The following is a 13,390-nucleotide window of genomic DNA, read 5'->3' on the forward strand; positions in this document are numbered from 1 at the left end:
CTGCCTAAAAGGGCCAGGTGTGCTGTGGAGCTCTGGAGGCAGATCTGAGGGGAGAAGAGGTGCAGCAGAGATGGCAAACAGGCTCCAGCAAGGCCCTGCTGCCCCTTGGATAACTCCTGGTTAACCCCCAGGTTTTTGCATGCATAAACTGGTGCAAAGATATTTTCTAACCTGCAGGGAGTGTGTGATGCAGGAGCCTGGAACAGTCCTTCTGCTGTGGCAGGTACAGTCTGTCCTGAAAATCCCATTACACAGACCCACTAATTTCAGTACTGGGCAGAACAGCTGCTGGCTATACACTGGAACAATCTTCCAAACACCAAATGGATATTTTTGGACAAAATCCCTTCTAAAAATTGCAAGAAAAACTGGCCCTGCAGCCACTGTAAGCTTTTTGTATGGAGTAACAATGGTGCTTGTGTACAATTCCATGTTCAATAATGGGAGACCATGACTTGCTCGTTGCTGCTGGGCTTTCTTTCAGCAGGGGCAGCAACTCAAGGTTGTTTCTCTGGGGCTGATCCAGATGTTCAGCCACCAAGGGCTTCTCTGTGCAAGGTCAAGAAGTGAGTTCTATTCAGTGGTTGAGTAAAGCAGGGGGTTGTATGAGGCTAGCAGGCTGAATAAGGGCAGGAGAGGTTATATAGCCATATGGAAAACTAATAAGGCATTCTAAATGCCATGTCTGTTTTCAGGTAATGGTATCTAAATTATTTACTTTGATTGAATAATTGCATTAAGTATGAGTATTAAAACTGTTGAGGTGTATAATGTGAATAATGGTGCAAAATCAGTTACATGGCTATAACAAGTAAAAACCTCATGCTAGAAAATTGCCATCCCAGCATGCCCAGGCTTTAAGCAGCATTTTGCCTTATAAAATAGAAGTTAGCAGCTGGCTAGTCTAAAGCTCTGAGTCAGAAGGCTGACCACTATAATTTAGACCTTTTTAGCACATAAGAAAGTAAACACTAGGAGCTAAATTGATAGTTTACCAAATCCACATTTCTATTCAGGGAGAGGGAAATTGTTTTCTTCCATTTTGCTCTTAAAACAGCTTCTACTCTGGATAGAAGATCACTGGTTATTATTGTAGTTTGATTTCTGTTTTTTATTTAAACCATGATCCAGAAAAATTACTGACCCCTGAATTTACTTCTCAGGGGAAAGTGAAAATTACATTATCATCACAGTGCTGAGAAAGCAATTAATATTTCACTGAAACATCTCAGTTCAAGGTTCTTGGAATATTATTCCAAATATCAAGTTCATTTTTTATTCAGCTCAATCTGTCATGCCTTAAGCCTGATTCAGCAAGGTGAAACTATAAATGTGTTCTATACATCATCATTCACAAGTTTGTTAGATGTAAACATCCAACCTTTTAACAGCTTGTCCTGTGCTAGTCAATCAAAATATTGCTTATGCTGTGTGTATTGCATGTATGGGCATATATCAATTTATACACACAATTTTTTCCCCAAGACTGGGGACTAAGATGTGGAAGGAGAGTGATACCTGGAAGTGTGATATTATGCTGAATCTCTGCTAATGACTCTGGAATGTATTTTCCAATCTGAAATCTCGGGCACTGCAGTAAGACCCACACCACTGAAGTGTGTTTTGCTGTAATGACTACAGCAGAACGTGTTGCTTTGCAACCCCCCCAGGAAACCACAAACCTCTGATTCCTCTCACTGACACGTAGGGTGTCTGCTGAGATGCAAATGGACATCAGAGAGCTGTAGCTCGACAAGTGGATGAGCACTGTCAGGGATTTCATTCTTAAGAAATGTTTTGGACATACCCACCTGAACTGGATCAATTAAAAAAAAATACAAAACCAAAAACACTTGGGATTTTGTTTGGTTTTTTTTTTCATTTTCAGTTTCTCATATTGATAACACTGGCACAGGGCATTGTGCAGGAACTGATGACCAGAAGTCGTTGGCAATATTTAGCTTTTCAACTAAATTACAGCTCCTTACAGTAATCCTTCCTGCAAGACTGACTTGCAAGTTATGGCTTAAAGAGACTGATTTGTTAGTTTGTAGATGCTCCATCAGAAATAACAGCAGCTTTTCTTTTTGCCAACCAAGAGAGAGACCTCAAATTGATCTTATTATCATGGACAGCATTTTCAAACTCACCTTTGAGCACCAAATTAAAAATAGTCTGAATTTCAGAGACCCAGACCACTTACAATTTATGAAGTTGTGATACCAATGAATACTCTGCAGATTTTCAGAAACCCTACTTAAAACACTTTATTCTTTGTACAAAATGGACTTTTACAATAGGAATAAAGAGCGAAAATTTTGTTTAGCATTATTTGCATTGACATTGATATTCTCTTGTATTTCAAGCTCATGAATCACATTGTTAGATACTAATATCCTTCCACAAATAAAGATAGATAATTACCAACCAGCAACATAAAATTTCCTTTTTTATAACTTTATTTTTGTTGCAGATCTCTAGGAAAATATGTATGCAATATGAGATGCATCATCTACATAATTCACACTGCAGATCATATGCAGATCATATGAAAATTCCAGTGGATAGTTATATACATGGATGGATTTGTCAGAAATTACTCCCTTTTGCCTACAGCACAGGACTGAGGATATCTCAGTATGCCATTACTTCTGAGATGGATGAAGACCCACCAGATTTGCTTTCACATTAAATTTGTTCATAGGTTGTCCTCTAGTATGGTTTCATTTTAGAGAGAAATAGCCATTTATTTACTTTCTACACTCTGCAGCAGTATGGCAGTATTAAAAAGATACAGTGCAAAAGCATCAAAAGATACATGTCTGAAGAGGATTTATTTTAATTTATTAGTTGGAAAAAGTATGGACTGGAAATTTTTATTGGGGACAACCAAGAAATGCACTGAAGCACGGAATACATTACAAATGTGGATTATTTATATAACTTTTCAAGAAAGCAAAGCAGGTAAACAATGAAATAATGAAAGTGTATTATTAATAGAAAAATATAGATGCAGCAAAGAAACAATTGAAGGACTTTTAGCTTGGCTAGTTGCCAAAGTCAGTATGTGCAATTACTCATTACTATATAAGACAAAGAGACATTCCTGAGTTTATTTCCTCTGTTAAAATTAGTACAGATGTCCCATCTTGGAATGGCATTGATATTTAAAGGGTGTTTCTTCGTCATTTTCAAAAAGTTGCATGAAGGGTGTCAGATCATACTTTGCAAAACATGAAAAGCAATAACCCAAACAAAAAAAAAACACGTGTTGCTTCTGAGTTCCAGACTTGAAAGTCCCAGTTCTTTGGGTGACAGGTTTTCCAGGTGTCTGAGCATCTGGGCAGAGGTGAGGAGCCAATGCAGTTCATGATGACTGCCCAGAGGAAGAAGCTGTACAGATCCCACTGAGGCTTTCTGGCCTCTGTTACCCCACTCAGATGTGCTATGAGGAGCTCTCTGAGCTCCATTAGGGTCACGGGACTGTGAGGTGAATGGTGATAGCAGGGCCCCCAGGGGCCTCTGCTCCAGCTCTGCTCAAGACAGGGTGGGCAGTGAGACTGGACCAGGCTCCTGCTGTTGGGTATTCTTCAGGACGCTCTAGGAATATGCAGTTCCCCACCACATCAAAGAAATTGAGTCAGGGGAAACTGTGAGGACCTGTGGGATCCACCAACTGCAACACTTCTCTACTTTTCTTTGAATTCACTCTTGCTGCTAGACTTGCTATTACTTGATTTATCCTTACTGTTTAACAGTTGAGCTCCTGCCATCAGGCAGCAAACATCAGCTGCCTTTCCCCTAAGTGTGTGTGATTGCAACTACAGCTCTTGGCCAAAACCAACTGCAGGATCACACCTAATATTAAACCCATTTATTTTCCTGAAAAGCCTTTGTTTAGTGGAAACTTCTAAAGGAAAAAGATATGAAACTTTTTTTCTGGCAGGTATTCTTACTCTTGTTCACTCAAACTCTTAAAGGCAGAATACTTCTGCCTGTGTAGATGCATGGGGGTAAAAGATGAAGTATTCTTCTCATCCTAAATCTGTTATGGCAAGAGAGGATATGTTCACAACAGGCACACACAGCGGAGCTCTTGCCTTTGCTCCAAGCTGGCAAACTCAAATCTGATCATCCTTTGGAAGAACCTACCCAGAGCAGGCTGCAGGATGGCTGTCCAAGCAGATCCTGGGATCAAGTTCAAATTTTAAAAGATTACAGATATTTAAGTAATGGTGTTAAAGAAAATCAATGCAGAATGTAATCTTTCCTTATAGAGTTTTTATTTGCTTTTATCTTAACCAGTTTGCACTCTGAATTGGTTCCCCAGGCATAGTTATTTCTTACAGAAAAATCCAATATTATGTCCTGTATTTCATAGCTCTAGTTCTTCAGAGCTTGGTTAATTCCATGAATTGGAGGGTCTGCTGTCTTTCTGTAAGATCATGCTCTGTTTCTGAATGAGCAGGCAAATGCCAAAAGTCTGCACACAGCCTGGAACCCTCTGTTTGCACCTAATATCTCAGTTAAAAAAAGACTTTTAGACACATTAAGCACAAGCTAAGTGTGAAATGGGTATTCAACAGCCCTGTCCAACTAGAGAAAGGTCTTTTGGCTTCAACACGGTTGAGATTTCACCCTGAGAAAAAAACTGAATATAGGATACTGCAAATCATATTGCACCCTCTGCCAGTCCCCCCACCATGGGAAGAGAGTGTTTACAATCACTTCACTGGAGCTGATAGAATACAGAGAGGCATTCCAGCTGGACTGAAAATAATGCTGTTAAAGTGGGCAAAAAGGGGCTTTAAAACTCAGGACCTTAACTGCTCAGATTCTGTCCTCAGAATGCCATCAGCTTAAGGTGAGAAAACAGCTTTAAAACTCCAGGGCAAAATAAAGCACTTTCTGCTGATCTGCTTAATGTAGGATGAATTGACCTTGAGAATTTTAGAACAATAAAATAAAATAAAAGTCAATAGCTCAGTCACTAAATTAGCAAAACAGCTGCACCAGCCTGGCAATGTCATAGGTTACATCAATAAAGTACTTTCACCTCTATCTCACAGAAATCAGATAGTGATCTGTCTCATTAATAAAATGTTAAAGCTATAAAAGAAATAGTGAAACCAGCATTATACCTGTGTAGTTCAGTAAAAATGCCAAAAGGCTATTTTCTGTAATGAGATATTGTACATCATTTAGGCACAGTGGGCAAAAACCATAACAAATGGGGCTAAGTCAAGCAAACCTTCACTACAAGGTTTCTGTGGTGATAGCCAAAATGTAAGTTTGGTGCCTGATGTGCAATTTAAGTGCATTGATCCACAAAAGTAATACAAAGGATCCTTCTTATGCTCTCACCACCTATGTGATACACTGCACACCTGTAGGATGTGCCTGCACACCAGCAGCACACAAATAAGAGTTAAAATACACATGAAGATATAGCATGCCAGGGGAAGCTATGTCATCTGGATGTGAGAAAGAGTTAACTCAGTGTAATGACTCGTGGCATTGTTGTTTTATGTCATACTGGATCACAGCACAAGTTTTCCTCTGCCAGAGATCCATGGTCACCTATTCTCCAAACATGTGTATTCCAGAAAAAATGTTTATTTAGGTGCCTACAGATCTCATACCAAACATGTTTAGACATGATCCTGCTGGTCAAAGAGTATAAGACCACTTTCATACATTCACTGTTTTTATCCCCCAGATCAGAGTTTTGCCATAACTAATGAATGGATGCTGAAATCTTCTATTCTATTTGGCTCTTGAAGACTTTCTCAAGCCAGCTCTGGAGCTGTAAATTATTAGGTTGCCATCCATAATGCAAGGACTGCAAAAACTCCTCTAAGAGGAATGCCTTTCCATTTATTAAAGGTGCTTCTCTAAATGCCATAAATAGTCAAATCCCAAGCTGCCAGTAAGAAGTGTGACCAGACTGCATCATTCAGTGCAGTGTGCACACCACAAAGTGAGGCCATGGTAATAAGTGCTAATGTGGTAAATTAGCCTCACTATCATGGCCAGAAGAGGCTCACATGGTAATTGTAATCTAGCATGATGTTACAGCTGGGGACAGTGCTGTTTATAAAATCTCCAGTGAAAATGTTGTTTTAACAAAGTGTAGTGAGATTCTGCTGTTAAATCATTAGAAAAGCATGACCAAGTTTTCATTTCACTTCATTTCATTTCATTTCATTTCATTTCATTTCATTTCATTTCATACCCACTCTTATTTATATCTGGTTTTCTGAAGAAATTACAGTAACATTATTTAGTACAGATTTTTTTTCATAAAATTAAGACAAAGTGGACCCTCATTTTGAAAATATCTTTTCTTTTCATCCACAGAAGTTTATGGAAGTCATTACTTCATTGATAGAGTGTTTTCTTCCAGTTGTGACAGTTTCTCACATCATAAAATCAGTGTCAGGATTTCTAAGTACCAGTTTCCTGTGTTGAACACCTTTAAAACCTGTCTGATTAGTTCTATACAAATGTAGAATAAGGATGAGATTTACCATATTCAACACCTTCATCAATCAGAAGAACCACCTCACTTGCAGATATTTCTCCTGTAAAATGTTTACATTACCCTAAATGTACTAAGTCACACTTCAGACCTAGAATTCCCCTCCTATTACTTATTTTTATTCACATAACTTAAAACTTAAATGAACCAAGTAAGAATTAACATATGAAATGACTGAATTTGAAATACCCTGTCTGGCAAAGGTTGCTTGTTATGAGTAAAACAAGGCACTGAAACTTCACCCTGAAAATGCTGTGCTTCTAAATCTATTTAATTCCAGTTTGTCGAGTCCTTGATCATTTTTCAGCTGTGAAATAATACCCATAGTCTAACCTTAATGAAATGCTTTTTTGTTCTATTTGATTTACTGTTTTAGCTCCAGAAGTGTTCCAGGCTTTTATGGATGGAGGTCCGGGATACTCGTACCCGGTAGACTGGTGGTCGCTAGGAATTACAGCATATGAATTACTGAGGGGCTGGGTAAGAATGATGGAGTTTGTTGTTATCTTACAAAAATCTCAAGTTTGCAGTGGCCCTGAGTGCACTCTTCAGGATAAAATTTGAGTATACAAGGCCCAGGTCAGGAATGTTGTCCTGGTTCTTTCCCAGCTGAAAACACTCTTGGCAAAGTTTCACCCCATACGCAAATACATTATGGAAACTTGCCTCAGTTTGGCTAAGGAAAGGCCTAATGTTTAACAGCTTCTTTATAATGCTGAATTGCAAGCAATGGTATTTTTTTCAAATAGAAGTTGAGTTACTTCACACTCTATTTTCTCTTTGATTCTCTTGGCTAATACCATAAGAGATCTAATCTAATTTCCTAAGATGCTTGGCCCAACTACAGAAAATGCTTAGTGCCAGTGCATTTGTTTCTTATCTAATCAATTATGTGAATAAGCTTAATGAAAAATCTTCCTGAGCATGGTCTAATATCACAGAAGATAATGGAAAACTCTTTTCCATTTTGTTTCAAAGGATTTCAGTCAGTTGCTTCAATATTTACTATTCCCCACAGAAAACAGTAATTTAGATACTATTTCAGGATGATGACGTAGCTAAAGCAGCTGTTTGGGTTTTTTTAAAATTATTTTTCATGCCTGTTTTGGAAAGTGGATGTTATTGCATTGCAGTATGTTTTTTTATATTATGACACTAATACAGTGTGGCTACCTTGTCTTGCCAGACAATTCATCCCACAAAGATCTCACAATTTCATGTAGAAGAACAGAGAAAGGAAAATAGAAATAAGAAATAATTATTCTTACTTTTAAATGGAAAATTTAATTTCAGAGTGTCTGCATACTGTTACTTCAGAAGCTAATTTTTTCAAAGGCCTAAAATTTGGCCAATCTATTTTATATTTCTGTAGGAATAACAAAAGTCATGCTCCTGAGACAAAGATCTTTCCCATGCAAAGATTGTTTCATCACTCAAAGTAGAGGAGTATTAAACACCTTTCTTAGCAAAAACAACAAACTAACAATTATTATCAATTTTTCTCTACCATAATTCTCAAACTTTAGGGAGTTTTTAGACTGACATTATTCCTGGAATGGAGGAGTTAAAGTCTGCCAATGATAAGCATAATACATCCTCAGTCCTAGTCACAAACAGTAGTTCTAGCTGCACTTACAGTAAATTAAGAGATCATTTTGATAGTTTTATATCAACCCTTTCACCAGTGACTGTCTCCAAGAAAGGAGAGCAATGAATGATTGTTAATGAAAGCTGAACTCCCAAGACTAATCACAAAAGATCACTTTGATGTGACAATTCACTTTAAAAATGAAAAATTATATAGGATGATATCCATTTGCCAAGATCCATACAGTCTTTCCTGAATAAGTCAGTCTGGCTACAAACAAAGCACAGTTGAGATTGAATCAATTTCTTGTTAGGTTTTTTATAAAATAAAAACATTGCCATCTGAACTTGCTCAAGTCACCCAAGCCAGCTGCTTGTTTTCTCCTGACGAGCAGCTCTTGGCTACCGAACCAGCCAGAGGATGGCTTGGCAGCCCACACCACTGTATGGACAAGGAAAAGGTGTATATTTTCCAAATTTTTGTAGTCTAAACAAGGCCTAAACTGACACTAGTGATGACAAGAGAAGCAGCAGTGGGTTGAGGAGATGTGCTTAACCCGAGGCACGCTGCCGTCAACAACTGCGAGCTCCGAAGCCCCATCTGCCACAGCAGCAGATGGCTCTGGAGGCACAGTTTGCACACAAGGCTGAGAGCTAAACCTGCAGGCATGCAGTGCCTGCTCCTCCAGGTTCCCACAGCTCTGTTCAGCAGAGGAAACAGCCAGAGGAAACAGCCCCACTGCCCCCTGATCATGGGCAGGCTCTCGGAGCAGCCCACCCGAGCCAGCAGCAGCAGCCCTGGGCAAGGAGGAGGCTGTGGCATGGGGCAGAGCCACAGGACACAGGGCTTTCTGCAGCTGGAGCCTGGTGTGTGCTGCTGCCTGGGAAAGGCAGGAGCCAAGGAAGGAAGGAGCATTAGAAATAAGAAACATCACAAATTTCATTTTCTACCTCGGAGCTGTGCATAGCATATGATGCTGACAGCCTGAATTCAAGAGGTGATAAGTAAAAGAAAAATGAGTAAAAATTAGTTGTTTTTCATTGAGCTGAATTTTTGGTTTTATTTGCATCTGCTGCTCAGGGTGATCAAGGCATTCCAGCCATTCTCATTTCTGCCTTCCCACTGCTGGGCAGCCAAAACCATGTTCTGCTTGAAATGGACCTGTAGATAAAAGAGCATGTTGTGTCCAGTACAGAGCTTCCTGCACCAGTTTTGGTTACCCATAGTACAGCTGACATTTCTCAATAAGTTATAGGTACATTTTTCTCCTTATCCAGCTGCTGGTAAAAAAGCTAGCAAGAAAAAAATAAGTTCATACAGCTTTGCATCAAACATTGGTCTTTTCACAAAGTCCATGAAATTAAACTGTAATTAAACTGTATGATGCAAACCATGCCACTTGTCAGTCTGTTCCTGAGCTATAGACAACTGCTAAAATGCTTCAATAAATGTATATACCGTGAATTCAGTAGAGACAAAGTGAAGGAATGAGTAGTAGGTGGGATTCCCAGATTCTGACTTCCACTGCAATGTGATCAATTAATAACAAACTTTGATATAAAATCCTGAACAAAAGCAAACCAGATTTTTTTCCTTTTTCCACAAAATATAACTGAAGGGACCTTTGAGTGGATTGAATAGCTGAAAAACAGGGGAGACAGAGGTATGAAGGGCCTCAAAAGACCAAACTTATAACGGCCATTTATAGTTCGAATTAACTAATAAAAATATTTAAAATCTCTGCAAATCTCAAAAAAATCAAGATTTTAGAATGCCAATAATCTTGAAAATAAGGCAATTTTTAGAGATTTTTCTGTCAGGAAAAAGGCATGGGCAGAAACATTCTTAACAGAAAAACTTTTGATGATTCATAATTCCTTATAGTTGCTAATTTTAGAGTGAAAATTGCCATTTTCAACAATTGATGTACATTCTGTCTCAATGATCCCACTGATCATTGTTATATCAAGTTAAGTCAGCAGTACATTGCTTCTAGGTGAAAGAAAGCACATAAAAGTTTCATTTTTAATAACTGTTTTATGGCAACATTACCACATGTAGAGGAAAGCATATAACAGACTATTTCTAATGACAATTTTGAATCCAGTTCAGGAAAATTATGCATTTAAAGCAGACACTTAAGTACTGTGGAATTCATATGGACATGGTATAGCTAAATGATAATGGGCTAACTGAGTGTGAATCAAAGCAAAAAGATTTAGACCCTCTATGAATTTCTTTTTAGAGCACCCCAGTGCCTTGGAATGCCCTTGGTTTCACACATATGAAAGTTAAATGTATGCATGAATTGTCCCAGAATAAAAACATGTCCTGGGTATTTATGAAGAGTGACCCCAATTCCTTAACAGATTAGATAATTTACACCTAGAAATATTCTTAAATTATAATCTTCTACCAGTACATACTAGCAAAGGGATGATTCATTTCTTAGTCAAGGTAATGAGCGTCTGCCCTTTGCTGTTCAGAATATTGGATTAATAGGTAACTCTATGTTGATTATGAATTTTGATGCATTAATTTGCACACTGCTGCTAGGATGGCATTTAGCTGCAGATCTCATATCACATATTTATCACATGCTGGATACAACTTAATTCACTAGCAATCCACTCTCTGCACTTGTTTACAAAAATACATTAAGTATAATTATAACAACTTGCTTCAAATACAAGCGTGTGCTCAGAAAATAATAAGAATATAAATTTATATGTAGTATTTTATTTCCAAATTCTGCATGTGATAAAAGATAAATCAGAAAAAACTTAATGAACAAAGCACTGCAAAGAACAGAGCTTTTCTTCATCTCTAGAAGAATTTAGGCACTGCAAACACATGACAGCAGATCCATGTAGTGTGTTAATTTTGGATTTAAAAAAAAAACGGAGAAAAGTTGGGATTTGTAGTCCTCTTTTTTACTGTGATTCTGACACAGTCTTTTGTAAGCATTTTTTAGTTTCTTTATCTATTATACTCAGTAAAATTAGGATGACAAAGCTCCTTTCAGCCACCTCTTTATGATTTTGTTGGTTTAGGTTGCAAGAACTGATCACTAGTATTACATGCAAAAAGTAGTAAACATTCCACATTTCACATGCAATGCCCCAGGAACAAAATTATTTATTCATCTCATTTGAACTGATACTTCCTTTCATGAGAGAAAAATTTGCAGAGGAAATGCATCTATGAGTAATTACATTCATTGCAACCAAAGGAAATCACACATACAAAGAATTAGACTTAAAATTGTTATACAACATTTTTGTGGTTTTGATATTTTCAAGACACTCAACACTGAGCTCAGGAAAATGTCATTAGTCTGTACTTTTTTATCCATTCTTTCTGACTTGATGTTGATTTAATTTTATCCCAGAGGCCCTATGAAATCCATTCAGCCACCCCCATTGATGAGATACTCAACATGTTCAAGATCGAAAGAGTTCACTACTCATCCGCATGGTGCAAGGGCATGATAGCACTACTGAAAAAGGTAAGAAAGCACAAATACCTTCTGTCCTCTGTTCTCTTCTCTTCCAGAAGCCTCTCCAGCACTGGAAAAGGCATCAGACAAACACACACATTGGGTAGTCAGCATCTCAAGGATAAGAGAGCAGAGCTTATCTCTAGGCTACTCTGAATGTGAGTGGTGTGGTATTTTCTCTTCAGAAGGTACAGTGTTCTTAGGCTTAGACTCAGGCTTTTCATGGCTTCAAAAAAGTAAAAATTTTAAATTTCTTTTATTTTAAAGCTGATTCACTAGAGATAGTAAAAGTTTGGGGATCAGTAATTCCTCGTTTGTGCTCTGGCCTCATTTCCCCCCAGCTATGGATATGCAAGTGGGACAGGAAAGGAAGGACCACTCTGCCCTCTGAATTTCTGCTGCAGTTTCCAGACAGGGAGATTAGAAATTAGAATGGCTGTATTTCTTCCTGTCCCATGTTGCTATAGTTGCAACAACAAAAGTTGAGCCACTTTGCTGTAAACATCACTAAACCATGAGGCAGGGCTCTTTCTGAATGCATCCAACCCTAAAAATTGTTTTCTTCCTAAAATCCAAGTTTTTTGTTTGCTTTAATTGTCTGTCTACACCACAAAGATAATCTCTCTCTTTTAGGTATTTCAGATCATCAATATTGATACTTGAACAAGAAATATTTGTGAATGTCTGAATAGAGTAATAAAACACGTCTTTAGTAGCAATTAGCAATGTAGTCTTGAATAGATAGAGCAGTGAGGTGGATAATTTTAATTGCTTCCAGGATTCTCAATGTAACTGTATTTTCCAAAAAATTAAAGAGAAAATACAAATTGTTGGGTGGCATTGATCTGTGATGTTTCATTTTGTGAGGGCTCTTGTGTATTTGTAAGCAGACTTGTGTTGCTAATACATTTATACACTTCATGCCTGCAACAGCCATCTGGTGGCAATTAAACTGTACTCATATCCTGTGACTTATTACTTTTATTTTTTTTTCAAAATTGGGACTTCTAGCATCTTTTAGAAGATTCCCTAGCCATTTTCTTACTTAAAAATATGTATCATAAAATTCATGTATGTGATACATTTACTGTTCTATATGGCATGCAGTTCCTTAGAAAATGCCTTGTGCTTGATCACAGCTCCTCATTAAGGACCCAGAGTGTCGCCTTTCAAGCCTTGCAGACATCCAGAACTCTCCATACCTAGCTGATGTCAACTGGGATGCTGTTCTAGAGAAAGCTGTGACCCCAGGCTTTGTTCCTAACGTAAGTTGATATTCCAGGTGAACAGTGTTTGTAAATTCTGGCTTCAATTATCACTGCTGTTTTACTTGTTTATGCTTGTATTTATTGCTCTTCAGTGATTACTTTGGTTTCTGCTTTCATTTACTCAGTCACAGCTAAGGGAAAATTTGTCCCATTTCAATAGATCACAACATAAACTAATTAACCTTGGCTCACTTTTTGTTCCTTTTCAAATAAAAGAAAACCTTTTCCAGACTTTGCATTTCAGCTGTTAGAGCAAATGATTGTCAGAGTTAACTCTGAGACAAAGAATACCAAGAAGACTGTTGTGGCTGTGAGAGTTAGACATTTGAATAATGTTTGGAAAACTTTTTAACACCAGAATGTTGTTACTTTTTCACTTAAAAAATAATAGTGTTTCAAAAGACTGACCTATTTTCTTTGTGACAGTTTCTTACAATCAAACATTCAGATTCTGTGAGGGAATCTGGTGGTTTCTTTTTTACTGTGGTCCCATT

General features: G+C 37.8%; 1 protein-coding gene across 2 annotated transcripts in view; it reads left to right on the forward strand.

Moving 5' to 3' along the window:
- Positions 1-13,390, forward strand: part of STK32B (serine/threonine kinase 32B) — a 157,277-nt gene that overhangs the window by 120,644 nt on the left and 23,243 nt on the right. For both annotated transcript variants that reach the window (XM_066548620.1, XM_066548619.1), the window contains exons 7-9: positions 6,918-7,021; positions 11,521-11,637; positions 12,768-12,893. In XM_066548620.1, coding sequence (XP_066404717.1) covers positions 6,918-7,021; positions 11,521-11,637; positions 12,768-12,893 — 347 coding nt within the window. The remainder of the gene's footprint in view (positions 1-6,917; positions 7,022-11,520; positions 11,638-12,767; positions 12,894-13,390) is intronic.

Source organism: Molothrus aeneus, chromosome 4 (genome assembly GCF_037042795.1).
Source record: "Molothrus aeneus isolate 106 chromosome 4, BPBGC_Maene_1.0, whole genome shotgun sequence".
In the NCBI taxonomy this organism is placed as follows: domain Eukaryota; kingdom Metazoa; phylum Chordata; class Aves; order Passeriformes; family Icteridae; genus Molothrus; species Molothrus aeneus.